The following is a 21968-nucleotide window of genomic DNA, read 5'->3' as shown; positions in this document are numbered from 1 at the left end:
CACATCGTGCCCTGTAACATTCAAAAAGGAACAGAAAGTCTTCCTGTTCCAAAGGCCTTGCGAATACGGCCCAAAACCATTTCCTGTCGTCTGATTTCTCTTTGCCGTTTGAATTCTCTTTCTGCGCCACTTGCTCTGATCTCCTGTGTCCGACTCACTTCTGATTTCTTTATGAATTTTTTAAGTTTTTTCACTTTCCCTACTTGCTCTTTTCACATTTTCTTCTCTACCATAACCTCCCTCTTAATAACTGTTCTTAATCGCTGTTTTTGCTTTTCTCGCTGCTAGGCGCTACGCCTTAGTCTCCTGCCACTGACTATTTACAGGGAAAAAGGTCTAATTCACACATTTTTCCCAGTGAAAATGTTCTTCTAGCAAATCATTCATGTACCGGGTTTGTACATTATTATGAGTTGAGGTAACCTTTATCCACTGGCGTTTCAGATGTCTGCTCTATACTTAGTTTTGTTTAAATTATATTCATTCTTCATCATCTACTATATGATCCAACTATTTCACTGTGAAGTGGTCTAACACCCTAGGACCAGGTTTGCACCACATGAAACTGCACGAATAGATACATAGGAAATGCAGAATCTTGGAATCAGTTGGGGCAAGCATGGAGCCGAATGTAAACATACCCACTCCTGTGCCCTGCCTCGTGAAAATGCTTTATGGGTTTGAATGTTCGGCATTCAGCTGCTCTCTGTGGGTTTTTTACTTGGAATCTCACAGGTAAATTTCTTCAATCACAATCCACCCACAGGTCATGAATGTCTTGTTCACTGTGGGTGATCAGCACATGGTCTCCCCCAATGGCTCTCTAAATAAACTCACTGCCATCTCTTCATGAAGGCTTGAGCTGTCCAACAAGATTAGAACTCTAGGAAGTGAGTCTCTATCTCAAGTTCCCTCATTTGACAGACATGTATCCTCAAAAGGTCCTTCGCTGGCAATACCCACAGGATTTGGGACCCACTAACGGTTCATATCTGCCCAATGTTTCCTGGAAGTGTTTGAACCAGAGCTCAGAAAGTGCCTCTTGACTAAATTCTATATTTGACCTTTTTTTAAATCCGAACCCTGGGAGATCCTGGGTTTCTTTTCCTCTTTCAATCCCGTCCGCCTTTTTCTCTTCTCACTTTCTTTTCTGCAGTCTGATTTTGTTCTCGTCCCAGGATGCACTTCCAATGACACCCATTGCATGAATGCTCAGAATTTAGATTTTCTCATGTGTGGTGAGTATTATGTATTCCTTTAGTTGGTTTGTCTATACAGCAGCCAAGTTAAATGTAACAAAAGACTGCAGTCCCAGAACCCATTGAATTCATCACTACAGAAAACTAAACCAGGTGCTCTGTCATGGCACACTACCTGTGCACCTCCTGTTTGTACCTCAGAAGCACCTACCTGTGCACTTCTTCTGTTTGTACCTCATAAGCACCTGCCTGTGTACTTCTTCTGTTTGTACCTCAAAAAGACCTGCCTGTGCACTTCTTCTGTTTGTAACTCATAAGCACCTACCCGTGTGCTTCTTCTGTTTGTACCTCATAAGCACCAACCTGTGCAGTTCTTCTGTTTGTACCTCATAAGCACCTACATGTGCACCTCCTCTGTTTGTACCTCATAAGCACCAACCTGTGCAGTTCTTCTGTTTGTACCTCATAAGCACCTACATGTGCGCCTCCTCTGTTTCTACCTCATAAGCACCTACCTGTGCACCTCCCCTGTACCTCATAAGCACCAACCTTTGCACCTCCCCTGTTTGTACCTCATAAGCACCTACATGTGCACCTCCCCTGTTTGTACGTCATAAGCACCAACCTGTGCAGTTCTTCTGTTTGTACCTCATAAGCACCTACATGTGCGCCTCCTCTGTTTCTACCTCATAAGCACCAACCTGTGCACCTCCCCTGTACCTCATAAGCACCAACCTGTGCACCTCCCCTGTACCTCATAAGCACCAACCTGTGCACCTCCCCTGTTTGTACCTCATAAGCACCTACATGTGCACCTCCCCTGTTTGTACCCCCTAGGTGAACGTCTCAAAATTAATCTTGTGATTCCTGTATTGCCAACCATGGCTGTTTGACTGTCAGACTGTTATCTCATTTCTGCTCTGTGCAGGCAACAAGTTGTTCCCTGTGTTTTGGCTAACAGTTACCCCTCAGAGTGAGTATGCGGGGGCGAATGGAGGGTGGGTGGGTGGGTTTCTCGGTTTGTGTGTGTGTGTGTGAGTGTGCATGTGTGTGTGTGTGCAATGCACAGAAAGGTGTTGGCACTTCAGGGGATCCCATGTGAACAGGAAAGGATTGTGAAGAGGAGTGTGAATGGAGTTTTATTTGTTATATACTTCCTGAAGAGTTACCTTCCTTCTACACTTCCTCAAACAAGTGACAGCATCATGTCCCGATCCATCTCTGTTTCCACAATCTGTTTGTGTTTCAATTAAATATTGTCTATGCACTTCTACCTGAAGCTGTGCCTGTAGCACGTGGGTTCTAAGATGTGATGTGCTAAACAGAACTTTTAGTTAAATATTTGTGTATGGTGTAAGTTTCAGCCGTGGTAAAGAAGAGATGACTTTTGCAACCAGATAAACATTGTGTACTCACATTCCATTACGATTCCATTTAGCAGTTTTCATTCTCTTTACTTCCAACAGGAAACAAGTCTTGAATGCAGAAAACAATTATATATAATGAAGATAATATTGTAAATCTGTAAAAGCTGTCATAAATAATGAGCTCCAGTATTCGGGACAATATCAGTGCAATCAGCGACAGAGGAACCGGAACATAAACTGACAGATCCTGGAAGAAGGAGTCAAGGCCGATTCAGTGGTTATAAGAAGTGACCTCTACAAAATTAAGGCAACAACACTGACAACCACCTCCTGTGCAAACCGGCGCCAACCACCAGCTTTGATCGTGGGATCGGTGTGATGTGACTACAGCAGTGCTCTGCTTCCTAGAATGATAACAGACCATCCAATGCTCTAGGTGTAGCGTAAACCCTTTCTGGCCAAACTACAGCAACCAGGGAAAAGCACAAGAGAGTGGAGCCAGACAACTGAAGGGTGAAGGAAGGAGGCGTCTGCTAAATACAACAGAGCACTGCCCCCGTTTTCATCAACCAGGAGAAGAAAGGATCTTCACCCGCAAGTATGCAAAACCATTGTCCTATTTAAAGACACAGTCACCCAAAAAAGAAGCTTTACACATATAATGCACATGATAAGTATTTAGTGACCATTGCTCTGTATTGTTAAATCAGAAATCTAACATGCAAAATACCGCACATGTACAGGGAGCGTGGGAAGAACACAAGTGCTTTATCAGCCATGTTGGCCCTTCAGGAAACACAGCCACGGGATGTAGAAAAATATATACCTGACACAAAAACAACAACCAAGAAAGAAAAAGCATACACATGCAGTGAGCGCTTTAGTTTGTCTTCTGAACTAAAGAACTATCAGCAAATGAACACAGGAGAAACAAAAATCAAATGCAGTGAATGTATGAAGAACTTCATTAATGTATCAACACTACAAAGGCATCAGCAAACACACACAGGGGGAAAAACATTCAAGTGCAGTGAATGTGTGAAGAGCTTTAGTCAGTTATCAAACCTACAAAGACACCAGCGAACACACACTGGGGACAAGTCGTTCAAGTGCAGTAAATGTGTGAAGAGTTTTGTTCACTCGGGATACGTAAAAGAGTGTCAGCGAAAACACACAGGGGAAAAACCATTCAGGTGCAGTGAATGTGTAAAGAGCTTTAGGTGGTTATCACACCTACAAAGACATCTGCAAACTCATACAGGGGTAAAACCGTTCAGGTGCAGTGAATGTGTGAAGAGCTTTGGTCTGTTATCAACCCTAAAACAACATCAGCGAACACACACAGGGGAAAAACCGTATCATTGCAGTGAATGTGGAAGCAGCTTTAGTCGCTCAACACACCTAAAACTCCATCAGCAAACACACACAAAGGAAAAAGCATTCAAGTGCAGTGAATGTGTGAAGAGGTATAGTTGTTTATCAAGCCTAAAACAACATCAGCGAGTGCACACAGGGGAAAAACCATACTATTGCAGTGAATGTATGAAGCGCTTTAGTCGGTTTTCAATCCTCCAAGTACATCAACGAACACACACAGGGGAAAAGCCATTCACGTGCAGTGAATGTGGGAAGAACTTTAGTCAATTATCAGACCTCCAGGTACATCAGCGAACACACACAGGTGAAAAGCCATACCATTGCAGTGAATGCATAAGTAGTTTTAGTTGTTCCTCAACATTAAGGACCCATCTAAGAACACACACAGGAGAAAAACCATTCAAATGTAGCAAATGTGTGAAGAGTTGGAGTCAGCTATCAGGCCTACAAAATCATCAGCGAACACACATCACCAAACAAACATAGAAATAATTTATAGAGATGCCGCAAATTTGCCAATAATCTAAGTACACCAACTATAATACTGACCCATCTGTAGACCTGGACAGAAGCAAAAAAGTGCAGTTATTCTAAGATGAAGGAATTACAGAAAAAGATAAAATGACAAATATGTCCAACATTGAAATACCAGACGATAAAAAGCAGATGAAAGAAAACTCGCTTAGTCGGAATGAAGAAAAGCAGAGATATTTGTAAGATTATAACAGTGTCTTTAAGAAATTGGGTGAAGGGGTGAGAACCCTGTTCTAATAATAATCACCGTCCTTGTGAGGGTGAACCACAAAGCCTAAATAAATCTGAGCTTAACCCTCAGGTTAAGCAGTCAGGCCTAACTTCTGGGCAATGTGTAAATTAATCTTGTAGCACTCTAAGAGCAATAAAGTAAAAACACAACACAAGAAGAATAAGAATCCTAAAACAATTTAGAGCAATATAAGATATTTTAATAAATAAACTGGTATCGTAACAACAAAAATCCAATCAGTAGAAGCATTTTTTTGAGTTTTTACAGTTAAAGTTACAAAAAAGCACCAAATGATGTGAAGCACCAGCGGTGGGTGTCTGATTGCACTGGACTGGGACAAAGTCACGAGTTCAGGCTAACCATGATAAAGCGTGGGCCAGATCAAGAACCAGGTTTATCCTGCTAGAAAGTTTACCTGACTGTGCAGCTTTGCATCTTCCTTTGCCTGCTGAGTTGGACCCGTTGAAGCCACCGCTCAAGAGCTGTGTGGTGCTGTGATGCTAGACTGCATCACTCTGCACTGGGTCTGGTGAACCACTGATCGGGATTTGCATAGTGCTCTTATGTGAGGCTCTGCTTCTGGTCCAGTAGAGCCGAAGACCGGGAGCTCCATGGTGTTGCGAGCTGTGATGCAGGTCTCTGCATCGCTCTGCGTCAGATCCAGTAAATCTGTTGACCAGGAGCTGGGTAGTGCTGAGCTGCGAGGCCCCGTGCCATCATGCACTCGGTTTGGTGAAGCTGTCAACTAAACATTGAGGATTCCAGCCAACAGTCCAGGACCTGAAGGGCAATACTTGGGGGGTCAGGAGTTTACACATTGCACCTGAACAGGATAAAATCCCATCTGATTTCCCACCATTCCCACCTTTAACATGGTTGCCCATAATGATGCTCTTGAAGATGTCCCCATGGCCTGCCGGGTCAGACTCTTCCAGCTGTTCCTCCTCTCTCTGTTAGTACAGTTATAGATGTGCTAACAGCAGTGAAATCAGGATCACCACTATACCCTCTACCTATGTGCATTCTGCAGCTAGGGCCTGCTTCGATTGCCCCAGTTTTGACAGAAGTGTTACATTTTTTAGTGGCTCCTGGGTCTGGCATTGGATGCATGCAATAGTTTCTGAAAAAATCCATCCTGGACCTGAGCAACTTAGGCCAATTGCTCTTCTGCTGGGTGTCTCCAAATTATTGGAGAAGTATGTCAACAAGCACCTCTCAGCTTTCCCAAAACCAAGTCACTGTTACATTCTCCTCAGACGGGCTTCCGCCCACTGCATAGGACAGAGAAAGCCTTAGTAGTGGTGTTTGAGAAACTCAGAAGCATCTTAGATCAGGGTCAATTGGCTGCCATCATTCTTTTAGACCTCAGTGCGGCTTTTGGCACCGTAAATCATTCCTTCCTGCTGCACAGGATGTCCAGTGTCATGGTCACGGACACAGCCCTCAGCTGGCTTGTGTCCTTTCTACAGAAACGCTCTTTTCAGGTCCAGGTTGAAATGTCTGTTTAAAAGTGCACTACAGGCTGCAGCATCAGGCCTGAGACAGGTTTACAGAGCTACTTTAGTGGGTGGCACAATGAGTGCTCCTGTCCACTAGTAGTAGTTAATTTACAGGCCCTGGGTATATGTAGTACCATTTACTAGGGACCTCAAAGTACTCTGACTGTGCCAATTAGGTGTATACCAATGTTTTGAAGGGAGAGGGCAAACACTTTATCACTGGTTAGCAGGAGTAAAGCACGCAGAGTCCTAAAGGCACCAAAATGGGTTCAGCAAGAGTCTGGGAGATGTCTCGCAAAAGATGGTCATTTCAAACATTTTTTTTTTTTCTCAGCAGTTGTTCATTTCTCTACACGTTGCAGGAAGAAACATAAAAACCAGGAAACAGATTGTGAGTTTAACACAACATGGAATTAAATAAATGAAACCTTCTGTGAAACAGACGTATAAAGAAAAACATCCAAACACACTTGACCACGGTAACTGTAAAATCAGCACTAGGAACAATTGTGTGACGAAGAAGAAAGGATTGCCTACCTGTAGTTCTGGTTCTGCTTCATAGCATCTTCGTTGATGCTCCTAAACACTAGAATAGTTCCTGCAGAACTTCTTTTGTCCGTGAGTCATACACAGATATCTGTGGGATGGAGGCCGTCAGAGGCTTCGTATTTCCTGAATGTTTAACAAATCTTTTAAATTCTTATTCATAGATCTGCTTTGAAGGATACATTTGCAGAGGAAAAACATGTTTTTTAAAAGGGAACGTGAGGGTAAAATGTAGCCTGTTCGACTTCCTTTAATCATTGATAGGAAAGCTGAGAAGGAGCCTGTGCTTTTAAGAGGGTGAGGAGCCTTCTGCTCACTGTACGCAGCACTGGCAGTCACCTTCCAGACCCAGTTCTTTTTAAGGCTAAAAGTAAAGTAGAGATACTTATACTTACAGCCAAACTCCTCCTTTAAAAGAGCAGTCGCTGAGGAGCGCGGGTCAGTTATGGTTTGCTGGAACGTTGCTACCTTAATGACATGCATGCCACTAGATGTCTTTTGTTTGCAAGTAGCCATTCCTTGTTTTATATGACCTCAGTTTATAAAGAGTTGATTTGTTTTTTTGATGTCCTTGGTTTTATCTAACAAAAAACAAGATCCCTTCTGGTATCTAACTAATGAAGTGAGAGCTTTTCAAAAGGCAGTTTTCCCCTAAAGATGCTGCAACGTAGCTCTTTGAATATGTTCAAAAGTAGAAGCCATTAATTTGCAGTACCAGATTGAGCTCCCAAGTTAAGGATGCATTTTTAACAGGAGGTAAAACCTTTATAAGCCTTCTAGAAAAACTTTTGACAGGTAATTTAAAGAATGAAGTTTGTTGTTATTTTTTGTATGCAGTTACAGCAGCAGGATGCACTTTTATGGAACAGATTTGTAACTTGGCTTTCGGTCGATTCAGTGGATAATGAAGCAAAACTTTGTCTTGACATGAAATGGGGTTATGTCCTTTAGTGTGACATCATATGCAAAATCTTTCCATATTAGAACATACCATGGTTGGGTGTTTCACTTCTTTTAGTATGTCCAAACAAACCTGAGGTGGGTCCAGGTATCGATAGTGTCTGAACTCCAGAGCCAGGCTGTCAAATTCAAGGATTTGAGTTTCAACTGGAGGATTTGCCCTTGGAGTCTGGTCAGCAGGTCTGGGCTGCAGTAGAGTCTATTGTGCCATCCTCGTGATATGTCTGGGAGGTCCGGGTACCACCATTGGCTCAGCCAACGTGGTACAATCAGAATCACCTTGATATTTGATTTGCTAGGTTTCACAATCACTATCGAGATGAGTGGGATTAGGGGAAATGCATAAACAAATGCTGTTGATCCATTGATCAAAAGGGCATTGCCCACTGTGTTCTGGTGCCCAGAACACTGTACTTCTTGCTTTGACGATCAGATTTAATGTTTGGGATCCCTGTTCTCAAAAGATGTTTCTTATTACTTCATTGTTCAGGACCCATTTGTGTTATTCCTTGTGGTGTGGGCTGAGGAAATCCGCTTGTAGGTTCTGGCTCCCTGGAATGTGTTGAGCTGATAGAGAGATTCCTCTGGTTAGAGCCTAATGCTTCACCACATGAGTTTGCTTCACTTTGTTTTTTCTTGCTTGTTCGTGTATCATGGTGAATCGTGGTCTTTTCTGATTTTAGAAAAGGTAGGAAAACCTTAGGGTTAGAAGAACAACTTTCAGTTGCAAATGATTGATGTGGAACCTTTTTTTCTCACGCTCCAGCACTTCTTTTGGACAGAGGTGACCTTTTCCCTCTGAAGGATACATTTTTTCTTTTTACTTGTGTCTATTCTCACTATCAATTAACTTAGGCTTTGGATTAATTTTGGAATTGATTATTCTGGGTTGATATTTAGGCCTAGTTTTTGCAGGAGATTTACTGTGAACTGAAAATCACGGGCTGTGTTTTTCGGAGGGTTTGCTCTTATAAGCCAATCTATATATGGGTAAACATAAATGCCACTTTTTCTGAGATGGGCTGCAATGACTGCTAGGCATTTTGAGAATGTTCTTGGGACAGATTTTAGTCTAAAAGCCAAGACAACATATTGATAGAGATTTTTCCTGTGGGGAATAAAAGGTACTTCCAGACGTGCTTTGCTGTGGGAATGTGACTATACACATCTTCAAGGTCAGAGACAATTGTTTCTTTTGTAATGTGGACAAAATTCTAGAAGGGCCAACATTCTGAATGTTTTCCTTTTGAATGTATTTGTTGAGAAAATGCAGATCTAATACTGGATGATGTTGGGTTGTTCGGCCATTTTTAGGGACTAGGGGCCATATGTACGAACACATTCTCCCATAGACATAGAATGGGTAAAACCCTTTGCTACATCTGGCCCTAGAAAACATCTGAAGTAAACTCCTTTACGTCTTTGATGTGAATGCTCTATTTTGACTGATTTATTTGGTCAGTAGAATACGGGATTCTTGCACCAGCAGCATGAATAGGAAATTTAGTGTTGGTTTTGTAGCAGATGAAGTAGACCCTTTGTATAATGATCAGTACCCATTTGTCTGTTATTGCTTTCCACTCTTCCAGGTAGTATGCCAGCACTCCCCACATAGGAGTGGATAACTATCGGCGGGGATGTTAGAGGATCATTGGAGATTGCAAGATGAGTTTTTCCCATTAGAATTTGAGTTTCTGGGAGGTGGCGATTTCTTCTTTTCATACTGATGTTGGTATTGCTGTTCCTGTCCTTGTTTTTGTTGCTAAGGCCGTTTTTGACGTTGCACTCTTCCAGTTCTTAGGAGCTTCATTCAAAGGTCAAACAGCTGTTTTATGTTTCTGGAACCTTAGCATTGAAAAAACAAAACCTGTAGTCTGGGGAAAGGGGTCACAAAAGAATACTCGGGCTTGTCTATGCCAAAAAAGCGGAAACCCCATTTTGAGAGGTAAATACAAAGATATAAAAAGAATACACTGGCTCTTGAGCACAGAGTTCACAATTAAAATGTGCTTCAGACTTATTCAGACCACAAATATGGTAGACTGCAACGTTCAGAATCATCTAAAGATGAATTGTGTGTTGCTGGAACCACAAAACACAGGGCAGTCCCAACGGCCAGCCTCACACGTAAAGCAGTTCAGTAGTAAAATATGCACATCTTAAGAATAAAACAAAAATGCCTTCTTTAGACAAAGGCAGTAACAACCAAAGAATTCCACTGGGTTAATTGTATCCATGTGCCGAGTCCTGCAAGTTCTCCCTCCCATCGACCACCATAACCACCACCCAGCCAGTGAGAAACGGCAAACACACTTGTCTTCAACACACACACACATCCTTATACATAACACAACACAACACACAAACCTTTGGGAGGATTAAATTCCTTTTCCTTTTGCACAAACACAAACCAGTTCTAAACTGGACATTTAGGCCCTCATTACAACCCTGTCTGTCAGTGTTAAAGTGGTGTTAATACCACCAACCGGCCGGAGGTAAAAAAAAAAAGGGATTTTGTCCCTGGCGGTAACCGCCATTAAAGACCGCCACTTTAACACTCCAGCCCGCCAGTCGTCACAATCCCACCCTCGGGATTACGACCCGGCCTACCGCCATGGTTTTCGTGCCAAACTTACCGCCATGAAAACCATGGCGGTAGGCACTATTAGTGCCAGGGAATCCCTTCAATTGCAATAATAGGGATCTCACCCGCCCCTCTCCCCATCCCCATCCCCAGAGGTCTCCCCCACCTTCCCCTCCCTCTCCTGCCCCCGCACATATACACACCCACACGCACACCCATTTACACACATGCACACACGCATACCCACCAACACCCATGCATGCACACATACATACCCACACACCGCAACACCCACCAACATACCTTGTCACACACATGCATTCACAACACACAACAGTCACAATCACTCATTCATGCACACATTCAGCGCGACTCACACCCTCATGCACGCATTCCAAAACATACACACACCCTCACATACACAGAACACCACCCACCCCCCTCTCCTGTTGGAGAACCTGACTTACCTGCTTGCAGGGGGTCCTCCGGCTGGAGACGGTCCGTGGCGCTGCTGTCAGCAGCATCGTCCGCCAGCAAAACACCGCCAGGCTGTAGCATTGGTCATGATGCGGTCGGCAGTGTTTTGCTGGCGTGGCGGTGCTGCTGTCAGCAGCGCCGCCTTACCGCCGCCATGACCGTCGGCGGTGTTCCGCCAGCATTCTGGCGGTATACCGTCGGGGGTCATGATACACGTATACGGCTGGTAGCCATGGCGTCGGTATGTTGGCGGCCGTCGCCATGGCGGTAGGCGGTAGTTACCGCTAATGTTGTAATGAGGGCCTTAATATTTAGGGGCATGTGATGTGTATGACCATTAGTGGTGAAGCAAATGTGAGTGAGGGATCATTAATGGAAGTCACTGATCCACACACTGTGTGATAACTAGGCCTAGACAAGGCTTCTCACCAGAAGAATGGGGGATCATTAATGGAAGTCACTAACCTCCACACTGTGATATAACCAGGCCTAGGACAAGGCCTCTCTTCAGAAGAGTGAGGGATCATTAATGGAAGTCACTAACCCAGTCACTGTGTGATAACCAAGCCTAGGACAAGGCTTCTCTCTAGAAGAGTTAGGGAGCATTAATGGAAGTCACTGACCCCACTCACTGTGTGATAACCAGGCCTAGGACAAGGCTTCTCTCTAGAAGAGTTAGGGATCATTAATGGAAGTCACTGACCCCACACACAGTGTGATAACCAGGCCTAGGACAAAGCGTCTATTCAGAAGAGTGAGTGATGATCATTAATGGAAGTCACTGATTCACACACTATGTAATAACCAGTCCCAGGACACAGCTTCTTATCAGAAGAGGGAGTGATAACCAGACGAAGCTGAAAGCAAAAAAACTCCATTTACATGTTTCGGAGTGTTATAGAGGGCAGATGGATAATGGAGTCCAATTTTGAAATGCTTGTTCAACATAAGAAATTAGGAAAAAGGGACTGATAATGTCTGAAATATGATACAACTAGAACTAATCATGATATTATAAAATGTACAAAATAATGATTAGAATTTACATGTTAATCAGAGATGTATGTTGATATGTAATACAATGTTTTTGAAATCATGGTATTTGGCTGGTGCTGTCATAGAAATGTTAAATCAGATTGTCCCCTTAAACTTTCAAGATAATTTGTGCTGTCAGCAGGAGCCTGGCATACCTGGCAGCAGACGGCTCCAGTCTTGATGGCATGGCCTCCCTCTCCAGAAACCCTAGAATTGATGGCATTAGAGGGTCCTGTTTCTACAGCGTGACCGTTCTCACTTGGGAGCCTGGTACTGGTGGCATTAGAGGGTCCAGTGTCGACAGCGTGGCCGTTCTCACTTGGGAGCATGGTACTGGTGGCATTAGAGGGTCCATTGTCGACAGCGTGACCGTTCTCACTTGGGAGCCTGGTACTGGTGGCATTAGAGGGTCCAGTGTCGACAGCGTGAGCGTTCTCACTTGGGAGCATGGTACTGGTGGCATTAGAGGGTCCAGTGTCGACAGCGTGAGCGTTCTCACTTGGGAGCCTGGTACTGGTGGCATTAGAGGGTCCAGTATCAACGGCGTGAGTGTTCCCACTTGGGAGCCTCGTACTGGTGGCATTATAGGGTCAGTGTTGACAGAGGGACCGTTCTCACTTGGATGCCTCGTACTGGTGACATTAGAGGGTCCAGTGTCGAAGGAGTGACCAGTCTCACTTGGGAACCTGGTACTGGTGGCATTAGAGGGTCCAGTGTCGACACATGACCGTTCTTAATTGGGAGCCATGTACTGGTGGCATTAGAGGGTCCAGTGTCGACAGCGTGACCGTTCTCACTTTAGAGCCTGGTACTGGTGGCATTAGAGGGTCCAGTGTCGACAGCGTGAGCGTTCTCACTTGGGAGCATGGTACTGGTGGCATTAGAGGGTCCAGTGTCGACAGCGTGAGCGTTCTCACTTGGGAGCCTGGTACTGGTGGCATGAGGGTCCAGTGTCAACGGCGTGAGTGTTCTCACTTGGGAGCCTGGTACTGGTGGCATTAGAGGGTCCAGTGTCGACAGCGTGACCGTTCTCACTTGGGAGCCTGGTACTGGTGGCATTAGAGGGTCCAGTGTCGACAGCGTGAGCGTTCTCACTTGGGAGCATGGTACTGGTGGCATTAGAGGGTCCAGTGTCGATAGCGTGAGCATTCTCACTTGGGAGCCTGGTACTGGTGGCATTAGAGGGCCCAGTGTCTACAGCGTGAGCGTTCTCACTTGGGAGCCTGGTACTGGTGGCATTAGAGGGTCCAGTGTTGACAGCGTGAGTGTTCTCACTTGGGAGCCATGTACTGGTGGCATTAGAGGGTCCAGTGTCGACAGCGTCACCGTTCTCACTTGGTAGTCTGGTACTGGTGGCATTAGAGGGCCCAGTGTCGCCTGCGTGACCGTTCTCACTTGGGAACCTGGTACTGGTGGCATTAGAGGGTCCAGTGTCGACAGTGTGACCGTTCTCACTTGGGAGCCTGGTACTGGTGGCATTTGAGAGTCCAGTGTCAATAGCGTGAGCGTTCTCACTTGGGAGCCTGGTACTGGTGGCATTAGAGGGTCCAGTGTCGACAGCGTGACCATTCTCACTTGGGAGCTTGGTACTGGAGGCACTCGAAGGGTTCCACTCTCAATAGCACAACTGTTCTCTGCAGGATTCTGGAACAGGTGAGTTTAGAAGTGTCCTGGATGTTTGTTTCTGTACACCTGGAGTCTGTATTTTGATCTGGCTGGGGCCTGGCGCAGGTGGCATTAGGAAGGGGTTCTGTCTCAATAGTGTTACTGTTCTCGCTAGGGAGAGGCATTGTCCTCATCTAGTCTGACGCCTGAAATGATTAATTCCAGCCCTGTATCTCCCCGTAGAGTCAATGGGAAACACAGAATGGGGTCTTAGATTGGTGTCACAATATGTAGTATTTAAAGTCCTGCAAACTAGGTTCAGGCGTATTTCGAATCTTGTTTTGAAAGTTCCATTCCTTTGTGTCAAGCCAAAGTGCACCTCCCATGGTCCTTGTAGAAGCTGAATAGAAAAATGCAGCCTCACGAGGGACATAGCTGTCAAGAGCCAGCATGATATGTGTTACACCTTAAGTCAGTTATAGAGAACAACATGCATGGAGGGATCTTTAAGCCTAAACCTATAGCAGTAAAAAGTGAAACTACAAATCCCAGAATGCAAGGTGCTTTTGCAAAGCTATCCAGGGCTGGCAGACAAAAGGTCTGATTCAGATCTTGGCAGAGGGGATTACTCCGTCTCAAACGGATATCCCATCCGCCTTGTTATTACGATTCCATTTTATCATATGGAAATCGTAATACAGCGGGCTTCATGTTCGAGATGGAATAACCTGTCTGCCAAACTCTAAATCAGGCCCAGAGTCACATGACACCTGTTGCAAAGCATGTAGGGGAGAAGTAGCCGAGGCCTGGAAACCGTTGTTATCTACAGAGAGCTCAGGGTGTCTGCAGCCGAAGCAGGAAGTGCTTCTCTCTTTATCCCGGGGTGCTTCATGAGCACTGGCCCTTCTGTCTGTCTGCCACTGTACAGAAGGTTGTACCACAGTCCAGATGCAGCGCCGCGGGCAGGGCTGCCAGGAGACCACCCCATCACTGCCAGTAAGTCTTCACATGCTGGACGTTTTCTCACATTATCAAGGTGAAATTATGGAGGGAGGTGACCCTTGCATCAGGCCTCAGCATCGGCAGGTGTGTGAGTGAAAAACCCCAAACATAGATGACACTGCAAATCACGGGTGACTTGGTAGCTGTGATACTGAAAGGAACAAGTTATGTGCATGACTAATCCCCAGAGATGTGAGGATTAGACAGTTTGTGGTAGTGTCACCTGTGATGCGTGATACTTGACAGGTGGGGGGGCAACAGCACTCATGTTCTTGCCCTGGTGCAGACAATGCTACCTCAACCCCTTAAGTATCAACCGATACAACCCAGTCCATGAAGGTGGAGACCGCTCTGAGGCCAACTGAGCCATCAGGGGCGTCTGGACCTAGAAGATTAACCTCTAACTCAATGGGGTTAGAGTCTCCTTCTTCCTCCTCCTCCTGGCTACCAGCATGTTCTTGGTCCTCCTGAAGAAGGAGGCTTAAGAGTAGACTCTTATTAGGATTCTTCCCCATGTCCGGCTTCCTCTCTGAACTCAGCCCTTCAGTTCCTTGAAGGTCATGCCCTCATAAGGAGAGTCCATAACCTCAGAGCTAGGTCCAGCTGCAGACATGGTGTGTGTTAGGGTGGTTTAGTGTGTATCTAACCTACCTAACCTCTAGTCTCTTAGAAAGAAGTTTAGAGACTAGATTCCTGCACTAGGTACTATGTATATACCTCTAGGTATAGAGTGGTCTTTCCTGTGGAAAGAACCAGGTGACAGAGTGATAAGGCAATTGTAAGTACTTATCCCACCACTGCACCACCAATGTAGGAGGCTGGCCTGGTGTGTAGTGGGTACTTATGGAACCTATACCCTGTATTAGGTCCAGTTATCCCTTATTAGTGTTGTGTAGGCAGTGTCTAGAAGCCAGGCTCTCTAGAGGTAGCTGTGGATAAGCAACCAAAGCTTATCTAGGAGACATTCATAGCTCATGCAATACCACTGTAGTCACACAGTACTCACACACATGAAAGAAAACACTCAGTGTTACAAAAATAAAGGTACTTTATTTTGGTGACACAAATAACAAAAGTACCTTAGAGGCTATATTACCTTAGGAGATAAGTAATACACAAATTAGATACACTAGTATGCAGAAATAGGCATAAAAACAGTTAGAAAACAGTGCAATTAGAGAAAAAGTCGGTCTCCCACCTAGGTCAGTGTAGTGTGTAGAGGGGAGCTAGGAGTACTTAGAAAGGCCGAAGGTAAGTACTAGATCCCACCCCAGTGACCAGGAAAGCAGTAGTAAATCATAGTAACATTTCCAGAACACACAGAAAGGGTGCTTGCACCTTTTCACGCAGGCTGTAATGGCAGTCCTGCAGAAGCCTTTGCATGGGCTCCCTATGGGTGGCAAAATATATGCTGCAGCCCATAGGGATCTCCTGGAACCCCAATGCCCCGGGTACCTAGGTACCATATACTAGGGGCTTATAAGGGGGCACCCATATGCCAATTGGGGGTGAAATACAGTAATGACAGTAATCAACCACCAAATTTAAGGGGGGGAGCACAACTACTGTGGTCCTGGTTAGCAGGATCCTAGTAGACACAGTCAAACACACCCATAAACAGGCCAAATGTGGGGTTAACCAAGCTAGAAAGAGGCTACTTTCCTACACCACCCAATTAAAAGGTCATTGGATTTACCACAGACTTGGGGACTTCCTTCTGAAGATTTAATCTGCTCCATGCAAGCAAAAGCTCTGTTTGAAAACCAGGTGAAATGAGGACTTCCCAAAGGAAACCGATGCAGAATTATTTATTTGTCCAGTTTTTCCTAATTTCCAAGAAACCCTCCTGTAATTGCCGGGTAACTCTGCCTCCAGAGTTACCTGTATTCACAATTTAAGAAAATCCAGGGGTCCCATGGAGTGGTACAGGGGTGCTGTCTTTACTCAAGGTGTGACATATCTGACGCACACAAAACGCTTCCTCTATCAGTTGATCAAAAAAAGGAAGCACATTTTTTGGTAAATCAGTTTCTTAATTTCCACAGTCCGTCTATGGCCTTCTTGTGTGAGCTTTACGTCCCATTTCCTTCGCGATTTCAGAACTATTAGGTAGGATCCTCTCAGTGAGAGCGCAGACTGGTGTTTGGCAAGCTGGCCATGGACAGTGTAAAATGATTTCAGCTTGTGAAGGGTGCACTGCCTGTTCACCTTTTGTACCCTTTCAAGTTCCCTTGTCTGTTATGAATCAATGAGTTCAACAGCAGCAGGTAGCTCTGGGTCAGCAACTATGGCACAAATTATACCCTTCTCATCCTGTGCTACTTCGCATGCCAGCTGGCACACAGGGCACAGATGCTCTTCTGCAATAAACATCTCTAGGGTGAAGCTACACGCAGGTAAACAAACAGGTGACAGATGGATGTCTGGTAAATATGTGGGGTCACATCCCATGCCATTGCTTGTTTGCCCACAAAACCACTGCAGAGTCGAAGAAGCCATATGCAAACCGGCCTCATTTCTACTTCAAGGAGGACACTGATGCCTGAGTTGCCAGGCCAAGTCCCTTCTGAGCCGGAGCACTAGCAACTCCTGACTACTTTTAGCAGGGCCAGCCTTAGAGCTGGTGGTGCCCAGTGTGAAAACTGGCTTGCCCCTGCCCGCACACCCCACCCCCTACACTGACCTCCTCCTCGGATTCCCTCACTACCGCCCGACACAAGTGCCCCTCATCTCTCTATGGCCCCTGTTGCAAAGTCATCTTTTTGCCCTGTTCATCACCATTTTTTTGTTGCTAACTGGTGCTGATGATAACTGACTCTGACTGTGCCCTGGACTCTGTTAGCCAGACCCAGGCCAGCGCTATGTTAAAACACACACTTGTAGTAGAGTACACTAGGTATTAGTGTACCCTTTCGTTTGTCCTGACAGACCCTGTAAGTCCCTAGTATATAATGGGCAAGGGTGTACAATCTGCCTATAAGCCCATATATAATAGGGCATGGAAGTAGAGACCCAGCAGAATTTCTGCCCTTTGCATGTGGGCACTGCTGAAGGTTTTCTGTCATTTTAAAATGCAGCCTGACTCTGCAGACTGCATTTACATGGAAATGGTGTCCCAATTCGACTTTGGTGCTTTGGGCACTTTAAATGTGATGATCTACCTTATTTCCACATATTAGGTACCCCCAGGATCTCCCCTAGGTATCCCAGGGGCGGGGGTCATGTAACCATAAGCAGGGGTCTTATAAAAGAAGTTTTATAAACCCAGGTAAGGGAAAACTGACCATTTAATTTTCCCCCACTATAGATACTTGCCTTCATAAGCTATCATTGGTATATGGTATTTTCATGGTAAAAATAGTAAGGAAAAGCGCAGAAAAGTAGTTAAAGGACTGAAAAGATTTGTTTTGATAAATCCAGCAATTGGACATTGGTGAATTTATCACAACTTGTACAGAAAATAAATTATAAGGCTTTTCTTTATGTAAGCCACAATCCAGCCTTCTGACTGTCCCTTCTGATTGGTCAGTGCTAACAGGATTAGCAGAGCTGCTTGATTAAGTGCTAAGTGGCTGTCCAGAGCATATCTGGTGAAGGGCAGCTCAGGGGCTACACAGGAATGCATGAGAAGGGGGAGGGGTAATAAAACATACAAACTCAAAGGAGAGCAAGACAGGAGAGAATGCCAGATCACCTAACCCCCACCTTCTGGACCCCTCAGTCAGATACTAGTGTTAAGGAAGGAATTTGCAGATGTTAGAAGGAGGAGAGCTATGGAAATGAGCCACACTGGAGGATGGTTTAGTCAGCTCTTAGTTTCAGACATCATGGATTTTGGAAAAATTGTGCTTTCTGGGGCAGGAATATGCCACACTTTGCAGGAAGTGGTCATGCATCTGGGCGTCAGGCTGCATTCTATTGGTTGGGCGCCCCCCTTCCTGCTGCCCAGGAGCTGGGAATAAATATGTGAGAGGTGCATAGCCTCTAAGATCTGCTGCCTGAAACTACAAGAGAAAGAAAGACTGCCCTGCTGGAATCTGTATCTGCACCCTTGGCCTGCAGTGAACTGCGCCTGCTGCACAATCTGGTACTACAGCCCTGGGGACAGTGCCTTGCTTCAAGAAGGACTCAGGAGTGGACTCCCTGCAGCTACAGGTTAACTGAGCTTCACCTGCATCATCCCCAGCAAAAGTCCCCAGCCTGGAGTGCATCCAGTGGACTTTTAAGGATTTGGCCAGGTGCATTGCGGGAGTTGTGGTCCACCTTTCCAAGGACCATCTAGGAGGTTCCGGACCCTTGGATTTGTGTTTTGGACCCTCTTTACCTGCAAGGAGGACTTCAGGAAACGCCTCCTGAAGATTGGAGAAGATTGGAGAATTTTTGTAAAATTGGCGCTTTGTGTTTCTAAGCACTAGGAAGTGTTTATTCTTTTAAAAATTCATATCTCTGGTTCCAAGGACCCACCCGGAGGTTCAAGACTTTTGGGTTTGTGTTTTGGACCTTTTGTACTTGCAAGGAAGACTTCAGGAAACACCTCCTGAAGTTTGGAGAATTTTGGTAAAGTTGGCACTTTGTGTTTCTAAGCGCTAGAAAGTGTTTATTCTTTTAAAATTCATATCTCTGGTTCCCTACATTGGATTTTTGTAGTTTTGGTGTTTATTTACTCATAAAAATATAACCTATTTTTATAAATTGGTGTGGGATTTTTATTGTGTGTTGTGTTTCACTTATTTACTGTATTGGTGTTTTTGAATGCTTTACACTTGTCTCCTAAGTTAGGCCTGCCTGCTCGGTTATAGCTACCAAGGGTTGAGCAAGGGGCTAATGTACTGGGACCTTTACTGAACCTGTATTTGGTTGGTGGCCTTAGTGCCAGTGGTAGGTTCATAGTTACCACTGCCAGTAACCCACTTTCCAACAGCCCCTCCCTCACATTCATCTCATTTGTTTTGAAGCGCTGGTAAGGGCTGGCTTTACTAATCCTCTCAGCTATCCACATGAAATACAGATCTATTCTTTGCAGCAGGCATTTTAACTTTCTGCGCTACTTTATGGTGAGTCAATACTGCCGCTAGACAAAACTCCGATTTCTCTCTCTAGCAGGAACCTTAATCACAAGGGCTATCTTGACATTTTTATTGCTGTCTGAAAGCTGGATGCACAAGGAACTCTGCATCATGCTTTTAAATCGTAAATTAATTGTAAACACAGTGTCCCCTATGAGATCAGCTCCCCCAACACCCCCCGTAAAGCCCAATTAATTCAAGCATCCTTCCACCACCTTGTTAGTTGCAATGGGTCCTCGAAGTGTGGCTGGTATGCAGAGCGCAGCACATCACACATGGACCTGGTAAACTTGGCAGGGCTGGGCGTGCCCAGATGTGGGTCCTGTGCTCACTCTGTGACAGGATCTAATATATACCTCACTGACGAGACCTAAGTAAGTGAAAACTGGTCTGGGGGTACATCTAGGTGCGGTTCAGTCTTTCTTGTTTTGTAAGTATTTCTTTGCTGAGAGAGGGAGATTGTCAACAAAGCACCAAACATAAAGGCAGTCTCTGGTATCACATAATATTTAAGAGGGAACTATGATCTTAAATCAGGAATTCAAAAATTAATTTTGGTTAAACCTTTTGGTGCGTTGTTTGTGGACAGAAAGTTGTATTAATTATAAAGAAATACTTGGTACGCTTTTTATCCTGCCCTCCCTGTGTCTTGTTCACTTTAGACCAAGACACAGGGAAAGCAGGATAAACACAACATGAAGGAATAGAAATGCCCAAAATGCTAAATATTCCTTGACTATCCTTTGGGGGTAGATGGTGTGTGGAGTCTTAAAAGCGCAGGAAGCAGGATTCTTTGGTTCTTTCTGCCACAAAATGCTTCTTTGTGTGAAATGTATTCACCGCTGGAGCCTGGAGGCAGCGGTTCCGTCAGCAGCCATCTGAGGGCGCTCCTCGCCTGCTGATGAAATCCACTGAGCACATTAGTATGAAAGGGAGGAGGGTTTCCTCTTCCGGGTCAGCGGAGGCAGAGGTAGCACAAGAGGCGGATGATGACATCCCTTCCGGCCTCTCTCTCAGTGTCCAGCCTGCTGCAGCGGAGGAAGGACCCTTTGTCTGTCTGTGCAGTTATCTCCATATTCAGACCCTCACAGACCCCCCAGACCCCAAATCTGCACCTGTCCCCCAGCCCCAGGAGGAGGAGAGAGCCTGGAAATGTCTGCACAGGTTCCTGCTCAGGTAGGAGATTGTCAGCACCTTCTGCTGTGTTTGTAGAAATAGACTGAATAATCCTGGAGGAAATCTCTGCCAGGAGCCGGGCTGAGCTGGGCTCTTCTATCCGGGGACCTCTGGGGGCTTTCCTTCCGGGCCTGGGGGTGTTTGTGGTCTTCATTTGTGTACAAGAGGAGATCTGTGCACTGCACTGCATCTTACTGTGGTATGAGAAATCTGTGCAGTGCATCTTACTTCACTGTGAAGAAACTGTGCACTGCATCTTACTACACTGTGAGGAATCTGTGCAGTGCATCTTACTTCACTGTGAAGAAACTGTGCACTCCATCTTACTACACTGTGAGGAATCTGTGCACTGCATCTTACTGCACTGTGAGAAATCTGTGCACTGCATCTTACTGCATTGTAAGGAAATCTCTGCCAGGAGCCGGGCTGAGCTGGGCTCTTCTATCCGGGGACCTCTGGGGGGCTTTCTTTCCAGGCTTGGGGGAGTTTGTGGTCATCATTTGTGTTAAAGAGTGTAGGAAAGTACCATCTTGCCTGGCATGCTACCCCCATATTTCACTGTATATATGTTGTTTTAGTTGTATGTGTCACTGGGACCCTGCCAGCCAGGGCCCCAGTGCTCATAAGTGTGCCCTGTATGTGTTACCAGTGTTATGACTAACTGTCTCACTGAGGCTCTGCTATCCAGAACCTCAGTGGTTATGCTCTCTCATTTCTTTCCAAATTGTCACTAACAGGCTAGTGACCAATTTCACAAATTTACATTGGCATACTGGAACACCCTTATAATTCCCTAGTATATGGTACTGAGGTACCAAGGGTATTGGGGTTCCAGGAGATCCCTATGGGCTGCAGCATTTCTTGTGCCACCCATAGGGAGATCTGACAATTCTTACAAAGGCCTGCCAGTGCAGCCTGAGTGAAATAACGTCCACGTTATTTCACAGCCATTTACCACTGCACTTAAGTAACTTATAAGTCACCTATATGTCTAACCTTTACCTGGTAAAGGTTCGGTGCTAAGTTACTTAGTGTGTGGGCACCCTGGCACTAGCCAGGGTGCTCCCACATTGTTCAGGGCAAATTCCCCGTACTTTGTGAGTGCGGGGACACCATTACACGCGTGCACTATACATATGTCACAACATATGTATAGCGTCACAATGGTAACTCCGAACATGGCCATGTAACATGTCTAAGATCATGGAATTGTCACCCCAATGCCATTCTGGCATTGGGGAGACAATTCCATGATCCCCTGAGTCTCTAGCTCAGATCCGGGTACTGCCAAACTACCTTTCCCGGGGTT

The 21968-nt window shown here is 45.3% G+C and overlaps 1 protein-coding gene across 1 annotated transcript in view; it reads left to right on the top strand.

Moving 5' to 3' along the window:
- Positions 1-3170: 3170 nt before the first annotated feature.
- LOC138286958 (uncharacterized) overlaps positions 3171-21968 on the top strand; it is an 878316-nt gene continuing 859518 nt past the window's right edge. The window contains 2 exon segments of the mRNA XM_069227330.1: positions 3171-4423; positions 11933-12355. Of these exon segments, the coding sequence (XP_069083431.1) occupies positions 3302-4423; positions 11933-12355 (1545 nt within the window). The 5' untranslated portion in view covers positions 3171-3301.

This window comes from Pleurodeles waltl, chromosome 4_1 (assembly GCF_031143425.1).
Source record: "Pleurodeles waltl isolate 20211129_DDA chromosome 4_1, aPleWal1.hap1.20221129, whole genome shotgun sequence".
NCBI classification, from domain to species: Eukaryota; Metazoa; Chordata; class Amphibia; order Caudata; family Salamandridae; genus Pleurodeles; species Pleurodeles waltl.
Note: the sequence above shows the minus strand (reverse complement) of the source record. Positions and strands in the feature narration are given on the sequence as shown.